The following is an 18,968-nucleotide window of genomic DNA, read 5'->3' on the forward strand; positions in this document are numbered from 1 at the left end:
CAGTTTTTTGATAACCCTTGGATCAGATTAATTCCAACAGAGTTTGTTAATTTCTCATTTGTTGACTCGGTCAACAGTCGGACCACTTAGCACATTGGGCAAATATAGAATTGATTCTACAGTCAGGTCCAGGCTGAGAATTAATTGGACAATTTACGGTTGAGCAGTGTCATGGGGGGCGTGGCCCCTTGTTCCCTCCTTATTCCAGAATAAATGAGGCAGATAAAGAAAGTTCAGGTCCAATTGTCCTTATCTACTCTTCCTTGACCTCAGTGGAAAAGGTCATGGGGTCAAGGAAAGGTGTAAAGGACGACTCATTGGACGTAGGAGGAGAAGACGACAGAGCTGCTCGGAGAATCTGACTCCACTTTCACTAAACCACGTCGTCATGTGACGGTAAACCTCCAGCTCCATCGGCACGTTTCAGTGTTTTACCACCGTGAGACATCACATGTTATGATTCACATGTAACTGACATGACGTGCGTCTCTTCTGGGTCATACTCTACTACGGATTGTATCATTTACGTTCGTGCATGGCGTCACGTTCAATATCGCTGCCGCAATGAATTGTGGGACGTCTTTCTCCTTTCACATAGGAAGCTCCAGTGTGTCCTACGCTAAAGGAGATACGAAAGGAAGCATTGAAGCTCCTGTCCTCAGCATTTAGAGAATCCGAACAGCTCTCGTCATGGCTGCTGATCAAATACTTCCGGGTCATGTCAAGATTTAGGAAACTTCCTAAGCAACATTGGACTTCACCCCAGAAGTGTTGAACTTTAAGACGTGGGAACCAAAGAGTCAATGGAAGTGAAGGAGGCTGGGGAAAAAATGAGTGAGCAACTTTATTCATTAGAAATAACAATTGTTCAAAAACTAAAGGAAATACTTTCTGATGGTACTTGACAAAATTCTTTGTCGGTGTAGTTCTGACATGCTCCACACGATGGAGCTTTAACACGACTTGTGAGATGCTTCAGACTTGAAGTTGCATTACAACAGTTTCTCCAACTGTCGTTCTGCAACATCAAGACCAAGCTGATTGAAAAAAGTTGAACGATAGAAGATTTCAACACAAACAAAACTTTATTGTTTATATTCTTGACGAGTAACAAAGTGTCAGAGCTCTGGAACGGTTCAGAGTCTAACAGTGATCATTACAAAACGTGTAGCAGAACTAAAGAGCTTCAGATATTACATGTTTACTCCCCCTGAACAATAAACATGATGATTTTCATCTTAAAGGGAAACTGTCAAACTGTCAGTCTCCCTTTAAACTGAAATATTGTGTTAAGAAACCAAATATCTAAACTCTGTCTGAAAACATATCAAAAGAAAATGCAAGTTTGTGTCTGTGATATCTACAGTTTGTTACACTGATAATCTTATGTACAAGTTTCATAGCTCTTGCATTATGTTTTGTTAGTATAAAACATGAGCCAGAAGAAACACGTTGACAAACGTAAAAAAAAAAAGATCCTGGAGGGAAATTAACAAGCTCAGATCGTAAACATCAGCGGATCCACGACGTTTCCCTGAGGAACTCCTTCAGACGGTTCTAAATTGTCAAAAACCATAAACAAAGGAGTTCTTCAAAGACCCTTTGGAGGAACCACTTATGTTTTTGTGAGTGTAGTAACTCCCAGCTGAAATACATAAAACCAGTTGGTCTAATGTGAAACTTTACATAACTTCCAGTAAACCAGCGTCAGATCAGACGACGACTTGTTCTCGAGTCTATTGATGACAGTGAGATATTTGGAAGTTGTTACATCACGTAGTTACAAAAAATACACTTAATGTAAAATAACCTCAAGGCTAATGAAATGAAATGTTGAGTCATGAAAAACATTTTGGTTAATGTTCTTATTTGCCGTGTTCCATTTTAATTGTAACGTGAGCTAGCTCTTAATTTGAAATACTCTGAAAAGCGCAGATATAAAACTGTAGGTCGCGTGGCAGTAGTACTTCTTTTTTTTTTTATATAGACTATAAAAGCTGCAACATTTTTACAAATTGTTTGTTTTAACAAATAAAGTCCATATTCCATAGGCGCTAACGGCTCCTGAGGTCGAGAGGAAAAGGTGCTGGTGTTTAGAAAATGATTCACCATTTTCAAATGACAAAATACAATTGACTTTGATTCCTCTGCTCTTTGAATCGGACGCTCGCCATCAAGGCGTCAATCCTTTTAACTCGATTCTTATTCCGCTTGTTGATTCTTGACACAGACGAGCTTCGCTGTCATCAGATCTTAAAAGTCAATCTATATTCTGTATTTTTTTTCTCAATGAGTTTGACATTCTGTACGGAAGCTCAGCAGGTTCAACGTTGAAAAGTCAGTTTGTCACTGGAAACATTTATTTCTTACATGCATGGTTCAAATTCAGAACAGGTACACACATTTCTATATGTCTTTGACGCAGCTGTTTTACAGTGTAATTACAGTCATATACAGGGTTGGGTCAGATTACTTTGAAGTATAATCAGGTACTGAATACAAATGAAATGGCAATTGTTCTAGTCAGTAACGTAAATCCTTGACCATGTAACTATAATCTGATTACACATTTTTCAAATGTAATCTGGTCCGACTATAGTCGCTTATTTTTGTAATCTGATTACGTAATCCAGATTACCTGTAATCCGTTGCGACCCAACCTTGGTTATATAAATACTTTTATGAGCTGTATTCAAAAGAGAAATGTCCAGAAGTTCATACAACAAGTTGAGGTTCCAGCAGCTAAGTGTCTTCATGGTTTATAGAGTAAAGATTGTTTGAACCTCACGACCATTCAAAGATATGTATTTTTTAGTTCATCAGATCGTCGTAAAAGTTTGGCTTTTTATTTTTCCGTTTTTTAAAAAAATCTAAAAGCACCAGAAGGAAGGTTTTACTGTGGTCACTGTTCCACCTCTGACCACGCCCATCGATGATGTCACAGTGACGCAGTGGTCAACATAAAAAAAAAAGGAAAAGGATTTTCACTAATGTTTGGATGCATTTTTTAAAATATAAAATCAGAGCAAAGCAGGTGTGACGGGCCGTCGGGTTCATCTCAACTGAATTTTTTCCAATTTTCATATTGTTGATAAGATTTGACTGATAACCAGTGAACACGACTCTCCAGTAGGAAATGAAAAAAGTCCACAACGAGCTTCGACCAGTGGAAATGTGACGTGTCCTCCACCGTGTTCCACTCGTTGGTTTTCACACTTGTAAAAACCTTTTCACAAATCAGCAACCGGACGAAACACAGAGAACTCTTGTCTGTTCGCCGCGTTTCCGCTCCGTCACTGGCTGAGCAGCCGGAGGCGAGCGAGCCAGCCGCCGAGCAGCGACGTGGACTGTTTGGTCACGGCCTGAGGCGGCGGAGGAAGAGGCGGAGCCGAGGCGGCGGGCGACGTCGCCGACGCAGACTTCTTGGACGCCGCCTCCTGGTAGGGGATGGTGGCGCTGTTGTGCAGGTCGGTGTTGATGAAGCACCGGCTGCCGCGGATGTGGTCGACGCCGCGGACCGACGGGTGCCCGCGGTACGGCAGCGGGAAGCACGGCTCCTCCTCCTCGATGGTGCTGATCCCCTCGTTGCTCAGGTACCGGTGGAGAACGTCCGGCCCTGATTCAGCAGACCAGACGGAAACAAACGTTTAGTTTCTGGAGGAGACTCTGGTTGAACTCCCCACTACGCAATATCTAGTGAATTTGATATATATGTACATACATATATACATACGTATATATACATATACGTCATAATTATATTATTTTAGTGCACTTTCTAGATAAGAAAGATGTGGTCAAATTTTAAGTGAAGAGATGAAGACGATGCTAGGTCTAGACATTTATATTTAAAACACACACACATACATACACGTATAAATCTGTATGAATGTTTATAGTTAAAGTTTTGAATACTTTAATGAACAAAAATGAATCCGGTCGCTCAGTTTGTTCATCTGACTTGTTCAAGAACTTAAAACTAATTTAAGATTTCTGCTACAAAAAACTCAATACCAATAATATCAAAAAACACGTAGGAGCAGCAGATTATTATTATTTCGTTATTGTTATAGTGAAATGTGACTGAGTGTTTTAACACAGATTCATAAACCATGTCGAGTTTCTTCTATTGTTCGACTGTGTTGAAAACAGTCGACCTCTTAACGAGTCTTTATCAAACGCTTCTCGAAAACCCATTAACGCCCTTTTATCTTGGACACACACACGGACACACGGACACACACACACATGGACACACACACAGAGAGAGAGCGAGAGAGAGAGCGAGAGAGAGAGCATCAGCTCTCGTGGTTAATGATCAACGAGGTAGAAATTCGAAGCACGCAGCTTCGCCCCCTCGCCGCCGCCGCTCCATGATGCAGACAGACGACCGCGGCTGATAGCGCTCAGATTAGCGGCGCTGGGCTGCGTCTGGTGGGCGGAGCTTACCTCTCCTCCCCAGGGCTCCGGGCCTGGAGGACACGGCCGAGAGGACCTCCGCCGGCATGGAGACGGGACGAGGTTTACCTGCGGCACGGGGGAAAATAACAAAAACGTCTGAAACCTGCGACGGGGACGGAGGAGAAGATGTGAGCGGACCAGCGATCGCACTCACAGCGTGTGGACGAGCGCTGTCGGTGGCGGACGGGCATCGGCGGGTTGAGATCGGCCGACGAGGGGCCGCCGTCGTCTCCGACAGCGCTGCTGTTGCCGCGGCGCCGCACGTCCGAGTCCAGACAGGAGTTCGGAGAGTTGGGCCTCGGTTTCACACCCGGAGACACACTGGTGCTCCCGTCGCTGCGGAGACGAGGAGAATATCACAAAGAGTCAGAACAACGGTTTTCACCCTCTGGCTTTCATTAAAACTGTTCTCCTCCATAGGCACGAATATCATACGAGGATAAACTGTCCCTTGACAGCGGGCAGGGTACTCACAGCGGTACGTACGGCGCTGCAGGGGGAGGAGGGATGTACAAGTCCAAGATGGCCGCCCTCCCTCTCCCGGGAGCGTCCGAGGTTTCCGGCTGCAGAGATCTGTAGAGAACCGAGGCTCTCTGAGACGTCTGCACGGAGACAACAGAGACATCAGACAGTGTGAAGCGGAAGATAAAAACTTCTCCTCTCATGAGTGTTTGTGTAACGGAGGAGGAGGAGGAGGAGGAGGAGGAGGAGGAGGAGGCGACTCCTCCATCAGGGTTTTATCACGAAACAACACAAAGTGGTTCCAGCTCCAGAAGAGAAACAGCAGACGAAGCTTTTCCTCTTCCTTCCTCCAGAGCGGCCGCATTTCCATAAACACAGGAAATTCACTCAGCTCCTTTTTCTGCTTTGTTGCAAAAGCTCCAAAAAAAACACCACACCATGCGCTCCTCCGCAGGTTAAAGGTCAAGTTTAGATTCCAAGACGAAAGTCGTGTGTGACGTATTGACACTGCTATAGTCCAGGACAAATTCACTCCTTCCTGCTGTTCACCGAAAACAATTGAACAATTGAATAATCTATACATTCATAAATCTATATATATATATAAAATCTATGACATGGACAAGAGCAGCAGACCACACTCAACACAATTCCTTCTCCGAATTTATAACTTTAAAACACCTTGAATGAATAATCAATTATTGAAATTATATAATCTGCCAATTGGTATCAAATGGTACCATCGCTTCATCATTTCTGCACCGGACACTTCAGAATTTTTAGACCAAATGACTGATTAACAGACAGTGAAAAGAACCATTGAACAGCTGAAATGAAAAGTGAGTGGGAGGTGGTTACAGGGCAGAGTACGGGGGGGGGGGGTGATGATGTAAGTGCCGATGACCTTTGAACTGAATGACGGGCGTGACGGTGACGTACAGACGGACTGACCTCAGATGTGTTTTCAGAGCCTGAGCTCATCGAGAGGTGTTTCAGGAAACTAATCTGCCCTGAACACTCACTTCCTGTCGACACAAACCCCCCCAGAAGGACGTTTCTTTGAATTCAGAATTGTCACATTGTGGACGAAACGTGTGTCATCAACGCGGCGGCGTGTCGGGCTCAGCTACCTGAACGAGCGGCGGCCTCCAGCGCAGGTTCTTCAGAGGAGCCGCCGCGGAGCCGCCGCAGACGCCCGCCGGCCTCTTCTTCACCGTCAGGGCGACGCCCCCGGTCTCCGCCCTCAACTTCTCCACCAGGTGCTTCAGCTGCCAGCCCACCTGGACCAATCACAGAGCAGAACGCTGAGCTGCAATGGCGACTGCAGCCCTCCAGAGGGCGCTAGCGAGTACATTCACAGGATTATAATGACACCACTCTCTTGTCTGTTAGCTTAGCTTAGCATAGAGGCCGACAACAGGGGGGAGCTGCTAGCCTGGTTTTACTTTGTTTTGCTAGTGCTAAGAGAGTCCGGCTAACTCTTTCCCCCCGTTTCCAGTCTTTATGCTAAGCTAAGCTAACCCGCCCGCAGCTTTACATTCTCGAGCTTCTCGTCTGAATCTCAGAACAGGAATCTGAACATTTGCCAACGTGTGGAACTGTGTTTCTTCGTTGCTCACCACAGTTTGTCCGTTGACCTGCACCACTTCGTCTCCGGCGTGGATCCTCTGGGTTTTATCCGCAGGAGACTGCGAATCACAGTTGTTTCTCTAGTTAGAAGTTAAACTGAATTCTTCACAGAAGCGTTTTCTGCAAAGAAACACAGGACCGAGCGTCGTGATACGGACGCAGCAGCACACTCACGTTCTCCGTCGTCCCCGTGATGACGTGAAGTCCGTCGTACGTGGATTTGATGTAAATCCCCTGAGAGAGGAAACAGGTTTAGAGGACGAACACGTGAATCTTCCACATAAAGACGTTGGTTCTCGGGGGTTTTTGGGACCTACATCTGTTTCTGTTTTCATCTGATCCTGGTTCGAAAATACGAAAATACTTTCTGATGTCTTTGACTTGGCGTTTTATCTGTCGTATGAACGAAGGAGCTCGTGTTCCCTCGGCGTTCAGACGTGAAGCGCAGGAGTCCGAGAGAAACAAATATAAATATAGCAAACAATGGTAGAAGAGGCCGGATGTCTGGAGATTTACGACGTAAAGAGCAGAACAATGGAAGTCACGTCCGGGTCGGAATCAGCACAGGTTTTTAAATTCCCTGGTAACATTTCCTGTCCAGGTTTTTCTTCGGTGTTTAAGAACTAATACTTTACTAAACCAGGCTCCAGCCTCAATCTATTGTCTGTGACCAGTGACGGATCAGGACCGTTTGTCTGGTTGGATCGGAGTCGGCGCTCACCAGTCCCTCGCCCGGCCGGACGTTGGTGATGTGAACCTCCTCCAGACAGGCCAGATCGCTCCTCGAGGGGTCAGAGGTCGCCTGGGCCGTCTCCTCGCAGACGCCGTTCAGAGCTCGCGACTGAAAGAGACAAGAAGGTCAACGCTCGTTACGAGTCCTTTCTCTTGGTTTTACTTGACAGCCGATGGAGCGTGTGTGTCTGCGTTTGGACTGTCGGTCGGGCAAGACGAAGTCTGAACACGTCGGAGTGCTGCGATGTTTTCACAGGAAGCAAAGAGAAACGGATCAACAGATCGATCGAGAGTAAAACTACATGTGTACGTCCGAGCGGTTGAGTAAAAGTTTAATGAAGTTTCTTTAAGTTTAGCTTAGTTTAGTTTATTTTGTAAGCTTAGCTTAGTTTGTTTTTTAAGTTTAGGTTAGCTTAGTTTAGTTAAATTATTTTTAGCTTAGTTTAATTTTGTTTAGCTTAGTTTAGTTTTTTTAAATTTAGCTTAGTTTAGTTCAATTTAGTTTCGTTTAGTTTAAATTTATTTTGTTTAGCTTAGCTTAGTTTAATTTTGTTTAGCTTAGCTTAGTTTAATTTTGTTTAGCTTAGCTTAGTTTTTTAAAATTTAGCTTAGCTTAGTTTATTTTGTTTAGCTTAGCTTGGTTTCTTTAAGTTTGGTTAGCTATGTAGCTAATTGACAACACAACAGTACAACAATTATCAGTAAACAACTGATGGAATTTACAGACAGTTCATCACATGAGACATCATGAAAATTATACACCACATGTTCGTGTCTCCATGTTGGGAAACGCTTGCGCGGGTCAACGATCACACGACTCATTCGTCCGGTTCTGTGTTTTTAAAAACACTGACGCTCGTGTGTGTTTTCTCTCTCCGATGTGGGAGGAGGTCTCAGAGCCTCAGGGTTGTGAAACTCAAACAGGTGAGAGACAAAAATCAAGAAGTTAAGAATCTGAAAACTGATCTGATTTCTATTCTCATTCATATAGGGGCTGTTTTCTTTCTCTGGCTTCTTTCATTTCTTCATGATATGATTTGGGTTCTGTCACACGACAGTCTGATGATCGTCGCACCGCCTGCAGCGCCACACCAGGGGGTCTGGGGGGTCACGGGGTCATGGGAAGCCATCAGATAAACGCACACCGGCAGGAAATTACAAGTAAACCAGGGAAAACAAGCTCCTCTGCAAAATGAATCAGTCCTATTCCGTCTTCCTCTGTTGATTTGCTTTGAAAAATGATGGAGACGAACTCGTCTCGGGTCTAGTTCTGTCATTTTTCTTAAAGCTTTGTGTGGGTTTCTGTTTTTTTTCCTCTCCTCATGGCTGCTTTTACTTTATCTGTGTTTGCAGCGTTTCCTGCTTTTAGTTGACTTTGTTAGTCCAGGTGACAACAAAGACGCGAGACGCGACGTGTGTCACTGCTCAGCTGAAGACCTGGAAAGAGCCAGTGAGAGTTTCCTGTACCGATACTATGTCTTACCCTATCACCACAAAGAACTGTCACGCCACACGAAAATATTAATATTAAAACAGCTCGCACCTCCCATGTTTCACGTGTAATAGAAAAAATAAAAGGTAATGTAAATTATTGTGTTTTTCCAAAATGCTGAAAAACCAAGAAATATACTTTTGACTTTTTCCAAAAACACGAGGCACCAAATGTTCACTGACTGAATCAATTTCTGAATTAAATATATTTTGAACAGTGTCAAAAACTAGGTTATGTTATATTATTTAAGAAAAACTCCACTAAAACTTAGGCGCTGTTAGAGGTCAGAGGTCACGTCAGGAGCCGATCGTCGGGTCGAAAGTGACTGAAACGAATCGGCTCAATCTGTGTTTTCCTCCTAAAAACAAACAGGAAGTGTTATCTCAGACAGGAAGTGGACGGCCCTGAGCTGAACAAACACACACGCGCACACAGAGGACGGCCGAGGGAAATGTGTGTGTGTGTGTGTGTGTGTGTCGGTGCAACACTCACCACTTCCAGAATCTTCTCCTCCATCTCATAAACAGTACAGTCCTGCAATTAAAGAGAGACAGAGACTGAGCGACTGACGGACGACACACTGTAAAAGAAAATCACAGTTCAGTGGAGAGAGAAAACAAACGCAGTCCAATCATCTGAGGATTATGATACGAGGTGACATACTCCTCAACAGGCCGAAACTACAAGGAGCGATTTGATTCATTTCCATTTGTCGCCTTTTATTCTTGAAACTGGTCTTGTGCTTTTATTTTGACGAGCGACACGACGCGGAACAGAAACGGCTGATCGGACGAGTCTGACCGCAGAATATCTTCATCTGTGAAAATGAGGAAATTAAAAGTCACATGATTGAACTCGTTGACTTCACAGACTCGTTCACGCTTCCTCTTTACAAAGAGAGAAGAATAAGTGGAGTTGATGTTCAATTTATCACATTACATGATTACATTTTTTTGACTAAATATTCTTTACAATTGACTTTATTTAGGAGAAACAAACGAACAAAATAAAGCCAAAAGTATGTTTTCAATTTCTTACAAAAATCTTTTACATGATTTTTCTCGCGGCTCATTCAAACATTTTAAACATCTAGAACCGTCGACTCCTGCAGAGAAACACAACTGGTTTTGTTCCTTTGCATATGATTCAGCTTTGCCAAAGAAATATTCAAATCTTGACCCAGAAGCTGAACACATTCACTGACCCACGACATTAAAGTTCCTGTTGACAGAATAACATGAGTCTGTTCGTATGAAAACAACACGACGGTGTTAAACTGACACGTGACGGGAGAGAAATCAGCGGTGAAACAAATATTTGAGGAATGACGGGAGAGTGAAACCAGAGGGAGGAACCACAAATGCCTCCCAGAGACACTGACGGGAGGGATTCCTCCTGCGGTCGCACAAATAACAGCCTCCTGTAAACGGCCTGACAGGATGATTGCATGACAGGCGGCGACGGGGCGACGCCTGAACGCAGCACGAAGCTCTGCAGTCGAACACGACGCAAAAAATATCCAACGCTCAGCAACATAATATACCTTCTCTTAGTGATAATATTTAATTTGGTATTTTGTTCTCAGGGGTCTGTTTTTTTTATTCATGAAAAATAAGCTGGTGTGTTTACTGACATGTTTTCCTGCTGGGAAAACAGAAGTTTGGCTCTTATTGGCTAAAGCAGCGACCGGTTTGGATTTTCATGTGATCAATGTTTGCTGATGACGTTATACTTAATGTGAAATTTAAATCTGTCCCTAACAAATGCACCATGTTCTCCTCTTTGAGAAAAAACCCCTCAAACGATAAATTTGTGAGATGTTTGAATCAAACGGGTTCACAAGTTGAACTCTTGTCGCTCGTTCTGTTTGCTCCGATAAGGGGAAGAGACTCTTCGTCTGAAGGACTTTGTTCATGTAAAACTGCCGTTATCTGCTGCGTCTTCTTCATCATCATCATCATCATCATCAAAGCTGGAAACAGAAACGGTCCCAGAGGTCACGAGGTCAGACGGTCAGATTTCTCTCTGAGGACCGTCTCGGTCGGGGCGACATGTAGAGGACGATGCTTCTGAAACGTGTTTTGGCGGTGACACGGAGGCTCTGACCTTCTGCACGGTGGAGGTGAGCTCCAGGCAGAGCTGGATGATTCTGCTCTTGGTGGCGGTGAAGTCGTTGGCGCTCGTCAGAGGAGTCCTGCAGAGAGAGATATTTACAGTCTTACAGCTGGATGCTCTGACGTGTACTGTACCTGAGTTGAACCTATGATTTACACATTACACGCTCAAATCTATGAAACTCTGCCGTTGAACTTGCAGAGGTTTTTAAATCTGGTGACTTCTCAAAACTAGTAAACAACTATTTTTAATCAGGGAAAGAAAGTGAGCAGATGAAATCAAATGTCAGCGATACAATCATCAAATCATGGAATCTGACTCTTTCTTCTTCTTTATTACTAAACTTTGGATCCTGACCAAGTTGAAGCGAGTGTGACGTGAGATGATTTGTTATCGGCCGAGCGTCTGTCAGACGTCAGGTGTGTGATCTGACTGAAGCAGCTGCAGAGACGCAGGAATGTTCTTCAAGCTGATACAAGCTGAAAACACACACACACACACACACACACACACACACACACACACACACACACACACACACACACACACACACACACACACACACACACACACACACACACACACACACACACACACACACACACACACACACACACACACACACACACACACACAGCTGTCGGACGCTACACGTGTTAACAAGGGACCCGTGTGTGTGTTATTCAAGTGTGTGTGTGTGTGTGTGTCTACCTGTCCAACCATGCCAGCAGACTCTTGGCGGCTGCGATCAGCTGGACGACGGCCGTCAGGAACTCGTTGGACGGCTGGTGGGCGTGTTTGTTGTGGTACGCCGGGTTCTTCCTGCGCTGCGACACGGCGCCGCTGAGGTTGTGGTGAGCCGCCCTCATCTTCCCCACCAGCGTCTTCAGGTGGTCCGACTCCACGCCGTGGTTCTGTGGACACACGTGGACGGGTTCAAGTACAAAACACACACACACACACACACTCACACACTCCTACAGACTGGTCACCGTGGCGATAGTCTGATGATCTATTCCACGCTACATCACCTTCCTCCTGACAGTTTACATGATCAATGATGACGATCAATGAATGTGAGGGAAACTGATGGACGGAGAGATGGAAAGAAAGAAGGAAAGATTGAAGGAAAGAAATAAGGAATGAAGGAAGTTAGGAAGGAAGAAAGAAATAAAGAAAGAAAGAAGTTAGGAAGGAAGGAAATGAGTAAAGAAAGAAGTTAGGAAATAAAGAAAGAAAGAAAGAATGAATGAATGAAGTAAGGAAAGAAAGAAGGATTAGGTGAAAGGAGTAAAGGAGTAAGGAAAGAATCTTCAGGAGCATCTCATTTTTTCCTGAAGACGTATTTTTGTCTTTTCATCAATCGATGGATCAGCGACAGCAGCACACGACGTGAAGCTTCACGTACAGTGAACGTATCAGTAACTGATCAGATTCTTTTGCGCTCGTCTCCACGGATCTGAACAGGATCAGCTGGCGACTCGTGAGGCTCAGAGCCAATGAAAACATCTGCTGCCAAACTGACATTCCACCTGTCGACTCGCTGCACTGTAAAAAAAAAACAATAACTCAACTTAGCTCAACATGAGGCCCGATGGCGAGTTATGATCCTCGCGTTTCAGGTCGTGTCAGAAGAAACACGATCCCAGAACAAAGTGTGTGAACGTGACCGACCGCAGACGTGAAGCAACTGAGCTGCAACAACTGATCGTCATCGCCATTCATGATGGTTTGTACAGTGTGTGTGTGTGTGTGTGTGTGCGTGTGTGTGTGTGTGTGTATGTGTGTGTGTGTGTGTGTGTGTGTGTGTGTGTATGTGTGTGTGTACGTGTTTGTGTGTACGTGCGTGTGTGTGTGTGTGTGTGTGTACGTGTGCGTGTGTGTACGTGTACGTGTGTGTGTGTGTACGTGTGCGTGTGTGTGTGTGTGTGTGTGTGTGTGTGTGTACGTGTGCGTGTGTCACATCTGTTTCCTGCTCCAAAACACGTCGCTTGACCTTTCGATTCAGATTTACAGGAAAACTCTCCGTGAATCACTCGAGCTGCGATGATGACGTTCGCTCCGTTCACTGTCCAGTTGTTTCAGTGCGTCCGGAGGAGCCAGGAATTCAAACCACCGGCCCCGATCGAACGGCTGGAGGTGAAACTGAACCTCGACGCCCCCTTGAACACAATCGAGAATCAACTCACGGAGACAAACACAGGAAGGACGTGTTCCAGGCTCCGAGGGAGGAGTCACACTGTGATGTTCCCGAAGAGCCCAATATAGAATATAAAGTTCTTCTTGGTTCAGATTCAAAAAATTAAGGAAAGTGTGTGTGCAGGACTTGTCGGCCCGATGGTCAGATGGTTTGATGGTTAGATGGTTAGATGGTCAGATGGTTAGATGGTCAGATGGTCAGATGGTCAGATGGTCAGATGGTCAGATGGTTAGATGGTTAGATGGTTAGATGGTCAGATGGTCAGATGGTCAGATGGTCAGATGGTTAGATGGTCAGATGGTCAGATGGTCAGATGGTCAGATGGTCGGATGGTCGGATGGTCGGATGGTCGGATGGTCGGATGGTCGGATGGTCGGATGGTCAGATGGTCAGATGGTCAGATGGTTAGATGGTCAGATGGTCAGATGGTCAGATGGTTAGATGGTCAGATGGTCAGATGGTCAGATGGTTAGATGGTCAGATGGTCAGATGGTTAGATGGTCAGATGGTCAGATGGTTAGATGGTCAGATGGTCAGATGGTCAGATGGTTAGATGGTTAGATGGTCAGATGGTCAGATGGTTAGATGGTCAGATGGTCAGATGGTCAGATGGTTAGATGGTTAGATGGTCAGATGGTCAGATGGTTAGATGGTCAGATGGTCAGATGGTTAGATGGTTAGATGGTCAAATCGGGAACCTGCAGAAACCGGATAGTTTAAAGCCCCAGTGTGTCATTTTTGTAATTTTCTGGCGGCATCTGGTGGCTAAAGTGTCAAACCACAACCAACTGAGCGACCGACAGGGGACACTTTATGGCGGCCCACCGCTGATTCCATCTCCGGTTTCCGGCAGCGTCTGAAAATTCAGCGTGAATGCGACGATTCAATTTGGGAGCTGATCGGGACCAACGGGCGGAATCCAGGAATTTCCTTCACCTTTCTTCAACCAGGCGAGATGGGGGCGTCAACCCTTGTTGGACGAATTTCGCTCCCCGACGGACCTTCTACTTCAGATATTTGATTTCTCTCCGAGTTATAGTCGTCCATTGGTCCGGAACCGTGGGTCCGAGGAACCTTGGGTCCCAAGGTCCGGACCCGACAAGGTGCCTTCGGAAGGTGTGAATGTGCACTGGGACACTGAGTGTGTCCCAATTCAGAGGCTACATTTAAGACTTGAGTCGGGTCGACTCAAACTATCCCAGGATTCATTGCGTGCGCTTGACGAACCTTCGAACCGTGGTACATCGTACGAGATGCTTTGAGATGCTCTGTGTTCACTCCGTCTTCGTCCGTCAACTGCGTTCCCGTTGAAAAACCTTCTGAGGGAAGAAAAAAGACGACGGATGGAATTGGAAGTGAACCAGTTTCATGCTGGAACTTGGACCGGCTGAGATCCGCTGACCTCAACTGATTTGGTTTCCCTTCACTTCACCGCTTCACTTCCAAGATAAAGGCACCACTGTGTTTTCCAACGAGCCGAGTCACTTCACACACAAACTTATCTCGGCCCATTAGCACATTTTTTTCACCCGCAGATTAAACGACTGTGAGAAACAAAGAAAGAAAGAAATCCGCTCACAACGTCCAGATTCCATTGGTAATAATAATCTGACTAACAACAACAACAACAACAACAACAACAACTGTTCTTCACTCGTCCTCTCGTTTTCCATGAGCGTCACTTCAGTCCGAGTTGCACCAGTAACTTAGCACATTAAAATAAATAGAACGTTATTTAAATCATGTAAAAGTTCAACATGACTTGTAGTCAAGTTGAATGAATAAGGTTTAAATGTCAGAGAAACAAAGTACTTTTAAGTCTAATGTTTCTTCAGAAACCTTATTATTATTATTTTTCAGTGAACAGTAGTTTGTGTGAGATTGTTCCAGGTCACCGGTCGGTGTGTGTGTGTGTGTGTGTGACGGGCTTTATATATTGATTTGTTATTCCTCTGGAGAGTAATGGAGCACAGATGTTTGCTGCAGGACTCAGAATAACTTCTGTCTGCGCCTCTCGGCATTTGTGGCCAAACAGAACTGCCAGTTCCTCCGCCCCGAGAACTCTGGGAGTTTTGTTGGCGAGTCATCAACACACTCGACTGAAAAAAAGGCTTCGTCAAACACGTGGAGGCGTTTAGCGACGAGCGGAGTTTCAGTCAAACACAAGCCGACTGGAGTGTGGCGTGACTCACCAGAGCGCAGAGCAGGTCCACGGCCTCCAGCACCAGCTCCTGGTGTCCGACCCGCGACACGCCCAGACACAGCAGCTCCTGGTGGGACATCCGGAGCAGCTTCTCACCGTCCACCTGCTGCCGCTGGAAGGACGGGACGTACTGCTGCAGGCTGTCGTCCAGGCCTGAGGGGGGCGAGGGAGAGAGACGGGCGTTGGCAGGGTTTATGAGTTAAAAAGGCAATAAAAACATACTTATATGGACCAGAATATGGTTTTGAGCTGCAGGGGAACGGGGAGGGAAAAGGAAAAAAACACGTGCACGAGTTTCAGTTCTGATCCGACAGCAAACAGCTGCTGAGTCAACAGTCACTTATTGACTCGAGCTGGTGATCCGTGAGGCACCGCTCACACCATCCTGTCACCTGACACACACACACACACACACACACACACACACACACGAACACACACACACACACACACACACACACACACACATGGCATGAAGCTCCAGCTGTCATTCAAAGTCCATCGACTGTGATGCGTCTCATTTAATCCAGGTTTTGCAACTTTAACTAACACTCCTACATTTATGGGTTTTTAAACTGCTCTTGTCAGAAGGTCAAACATTTTAAATAAAAAGTAAAATGTCAAAATAGGCTAAAATCATGATGCTAACTGCTAATGCTAACTGTCTACCGACACACCTGCCGTTCTCTCATGATGCTAACTGCTAATGCTAACTGTCTGCCGACACACCTGTCGTCCTCTCGTGATGCTAACTGCTAATGCTAACTGTCTGCCGACACACCTGCCATTCTCTCATGATGCTAACTGCTAATGCTAACTGTCTGCCGACACACCTGTCGTCCTCTCGTGATGCTAACTGCTAATGCTAACTGTCTGCCGACACACCTGTCGTCCTCTCGTGATGCTAACTGCTAATGCTAATGCTAACTGTCTGCCGACACACCTGTCTTCCTCTCGTAATGCCCTACCTCTGCTGCACTGGAAGTTTGTGAATTTCAAATTGCAGAGAAGTGAAACAGAAATCTCTTCCTCCAGGAGGAGGAGATTTTCACCTTGCATCTGGTGAACACACCAGATGCAAGTCGACTAGTCGATGTCAGACATGTAAGAGGACAGAAACAGAAGTGGAGGGCGACTTCAATAAGTTCATCCTGAAGCAGATTAGTTCTGGAGCGTTGTGGACCAGCGGGATCCCTCCTGACCTCGTGTGACCTTGAGGAGCGAGACACCGCCAGCTCCGGCGGCGCCACTCTGTGTCCGACCCTGAACTTTGACCTCTGACCTCTCTGTGAAAGACCGCAGCGGGGGGAGACGAGATAAAAAGAGTTCCCACCGCCCCGATCGATGGACGAGCGCCGACCGACGTCCACCTCGTTACTTCTACTGATTCACATCAGACGGAGAAGTTACCGGAACTGCAGCTATTGATTGTTCTCAACTTTTAAGAAATCTGCTGATACTTTTGTCAATTAATTGACTGATGCTGTAGTTCATAAAATGTCAGAAGAATGAGACAAATGCTTTTATATAAACTGTCAAGTTTTTGAAAGTCTTGTTTCAAGAAGATGGAATCAAAGAATAGCTGAAATCTTTGCTTAAAAAACTGCCAATTAATTTTCTGTCGATAAAAAAATCTCAATTAATTGACACATTTCAGCTCTAGATTTTAGTCGAGTGACATTTTATAAAAAAAGTGTCTATTTAGATGTAATGTAAATTATTGATCTTTTGCAAAATCTGGTTTCATCGACCAAAAGACGACCACATACAAAGATGTAGCTCGAAAAAATAACCTTTACTGTAACAACATTTTACAGTAAAAAAAATGAATATCTCATTTATGGCAGTTTAAACCAGCCAGAATTTAACATTTTCATCTTCTGTTATCACTTTTTAAAAGTCAAAACTATCAAAATGTGACTGAGCTGCGTTCACAGCCAAAATCATTCGTTAAATAACATTTTTACAACTGAGTCTTTGGTTTAACCTGAATGTTTCAGTCATATTTGAGCAAAAACACCTAAAAAAAAAACCAGTTGTTTCATCGTTTTTATCGTCTTCAACTGTAGCAAATTAAAGATTTTGGAAACTTCCGGCTCTGGGAACATTTTTTTCCTTCTAACTGTGGCACACGGGCGTCCACCAAATGGCCGACGACGCTGCCGGACGAGCAACTGGTGGAAGAAAACTCCTGAGCTGGTGTGAACAGAGGAGAAGAAAACAAGAGGCCCAGCATGTGGCGGCGGTTCCCACCGAGACTCGGACTCCCGCTCGTCTTCAGAGGGAAGCGACAGATGGACGACAGGGAGGAGGAACATTCCTCCTGTAACTTACTGCTGATGTCGCACCTCAGGAGTTTTCAAGGTGACACTTCAAGAGAACGTTTGTTCGCTTCATGGCTTCTTTATGTTCACGAGCCCGAAGTTGGAATCAGACAAATTAAACAAACACTTTTGGCTCCTATAGTTGATTTTGGGACTATTTTTCAAAAGGTGAAATAAGAAATAAGCTTTGTGTATTATCATTATTAAAGTTGAGACAATGAGCTGATTAGTGATTAATTACTCATTTAAAACCTTTTCTGTCTCCTTCTTATACGATGCTAAGCTAAGTTTTTGTACTGATCTGGTAACTTGTGATTGGATTTTTTTCCTTTTTTTTTCAAATTTTTTCAACTAAATGACTTAATCTTAAAAAAGTCAGTTACTAATTTCCCTAATAAACAGACAAATAATAACTTGTGTGATTAACAGCCAAAGAACCAAACCTGTTCAACTGAAATTAACTGAAGTTATATGATTTTAAAAAGTCAACCTTTATTTTAAATTATTACATTTTAAAAAGTCCGTTATTCATTTCCTTAACTGGAAAGAAAAACAATAACTTGTGATTAACAATGAAAGAACCAAAACTTTTCAAGGGAACGACCTTGAAAAGCAGCGATTTAAATTTAAATTTCAATAAGATATGGTTGAAACAGCAAACTTAAGTTAAACCTGTTTAACTTATGTTATTTACATATCGACAGCATTTGACTTCCATACCACAGTGTCTTTCACCACCACCAGTCGTCGGCTGCTGGTTCTGGTTCTGTTTCCTGGACAGACGCCCGGGTGCGAACCACCAGCATATTTCTTTCAGCTTCTCACCAGAAGAAGAAGAAATTCAAACCCTCTCTGCCTGAAACACGCCCCCCCCCCACAACAGAAACCTTTCCAACACGGCTCAGTCCGCTGCCGTTTGTCACGGTCGGGGTGGCGGCGGCCCGGTGGCGGCCCGGTGGCCCGCGGTCGACAGGAATGTGTTGGCAACAGCCTGGATCACATTTCTGACACCAGATAATCTCCCAGCTGCACGGCAGCGGGTCGGCCAAATGTCACGCGACGGCAAACTCACATGCTAACGAACGCATGACAACACCAACAAGTCGAAGATCCGTTTTCACTTTTCCTCAATGATTTAAAAGTGTAGCATTATTTAGTCTGAATGCGTTATTGATAAGTGATGATGTTGATTCCAGCAGGATGAACCTGAAATAACTTCCAGAAGTTCTGGCGCGGTGCCAACATCCAACCTCTGGATCCAATGTTCTCGTGAGAAAATAAAAATGTAACATCGTCATTAATTCATGTGACAGTTGAAACATTCCTCTCTCCTTCCAACGCTGCAGTTGT

General features: G+C 44.8%; 1 protein-coding gene across 1 annotated transcript in view; it reads right to left on the reverse strand.

Moving 5' to 3' along the window:
* Positions 1-1,066: 1,066 nt before the first annotated feature.
* Positions 1,067-18,968, reverse strand: part of cnksr3 (cnksr family member 3) — a 27,859-nt gene continuing 9,957 nt past the window's right edge. Inside the window, exons 3-14 of the mRNA XM_035617525.2 lie at positions 15,284-15,447; positions 11,603-11,805; positions 10,883-10,970; positions 9,269-9,310; positions 7,274-7,393; positions 6,727-6,786; positions 6,543-6,611; positions 6,054-6,203; positions 4,936-5,063; positions 4,616-4,797; positions 4,450-4,527; positions 1,067-3,616 (exon numbers count right to left, since the gene is read on the reverse strand). Of these exons, the coding sequence (XP_035473418.1) occupies positions 3,294-3,616; positions 4,450-4,527; positions 4,616-4,797; positions 4,936-5,063; positions 6,054-6,203; positions 6,543-6,611; positions 6,727-6,786; positions 7,274-7,393; positions 9,269-9,310; positions 10,883-10,970; positions 11,603-11,805; positions 15,284-15,447 (1,607 nt within the window). The 3' untranslated portion in view covers positions 1,067-3,293. The remainder of the gene's footprint in view (positions 3,617-4,449; positions 4,528-4,615; positions 4,798-4,935; positions 5,064-6,053; positions 6,204-6,542; positions 6,612-6,726; positions 6,787-7,273; positions 7,394-9,268; positions 9,311-10,882; positions 10,971-11,602; positions 11,806-15,283; positions 15,448-18,968) is intronic.

This window comes from Scophthalmus maximus, chromosome 18 (assembly GCF_022379125.1).
Source record: "Scophthalmus maximus strain ysfricsl-2021 chromosome 18, ASM2237912v1, whole genome shotgun sequence".
Lineage (NCBI taxonomy): Eukaryota > Metazoa > Chordata > Actinopteri > Pleuronectiformes > Scophthalmidae > Scophthalmus > Scophthalmus maximus.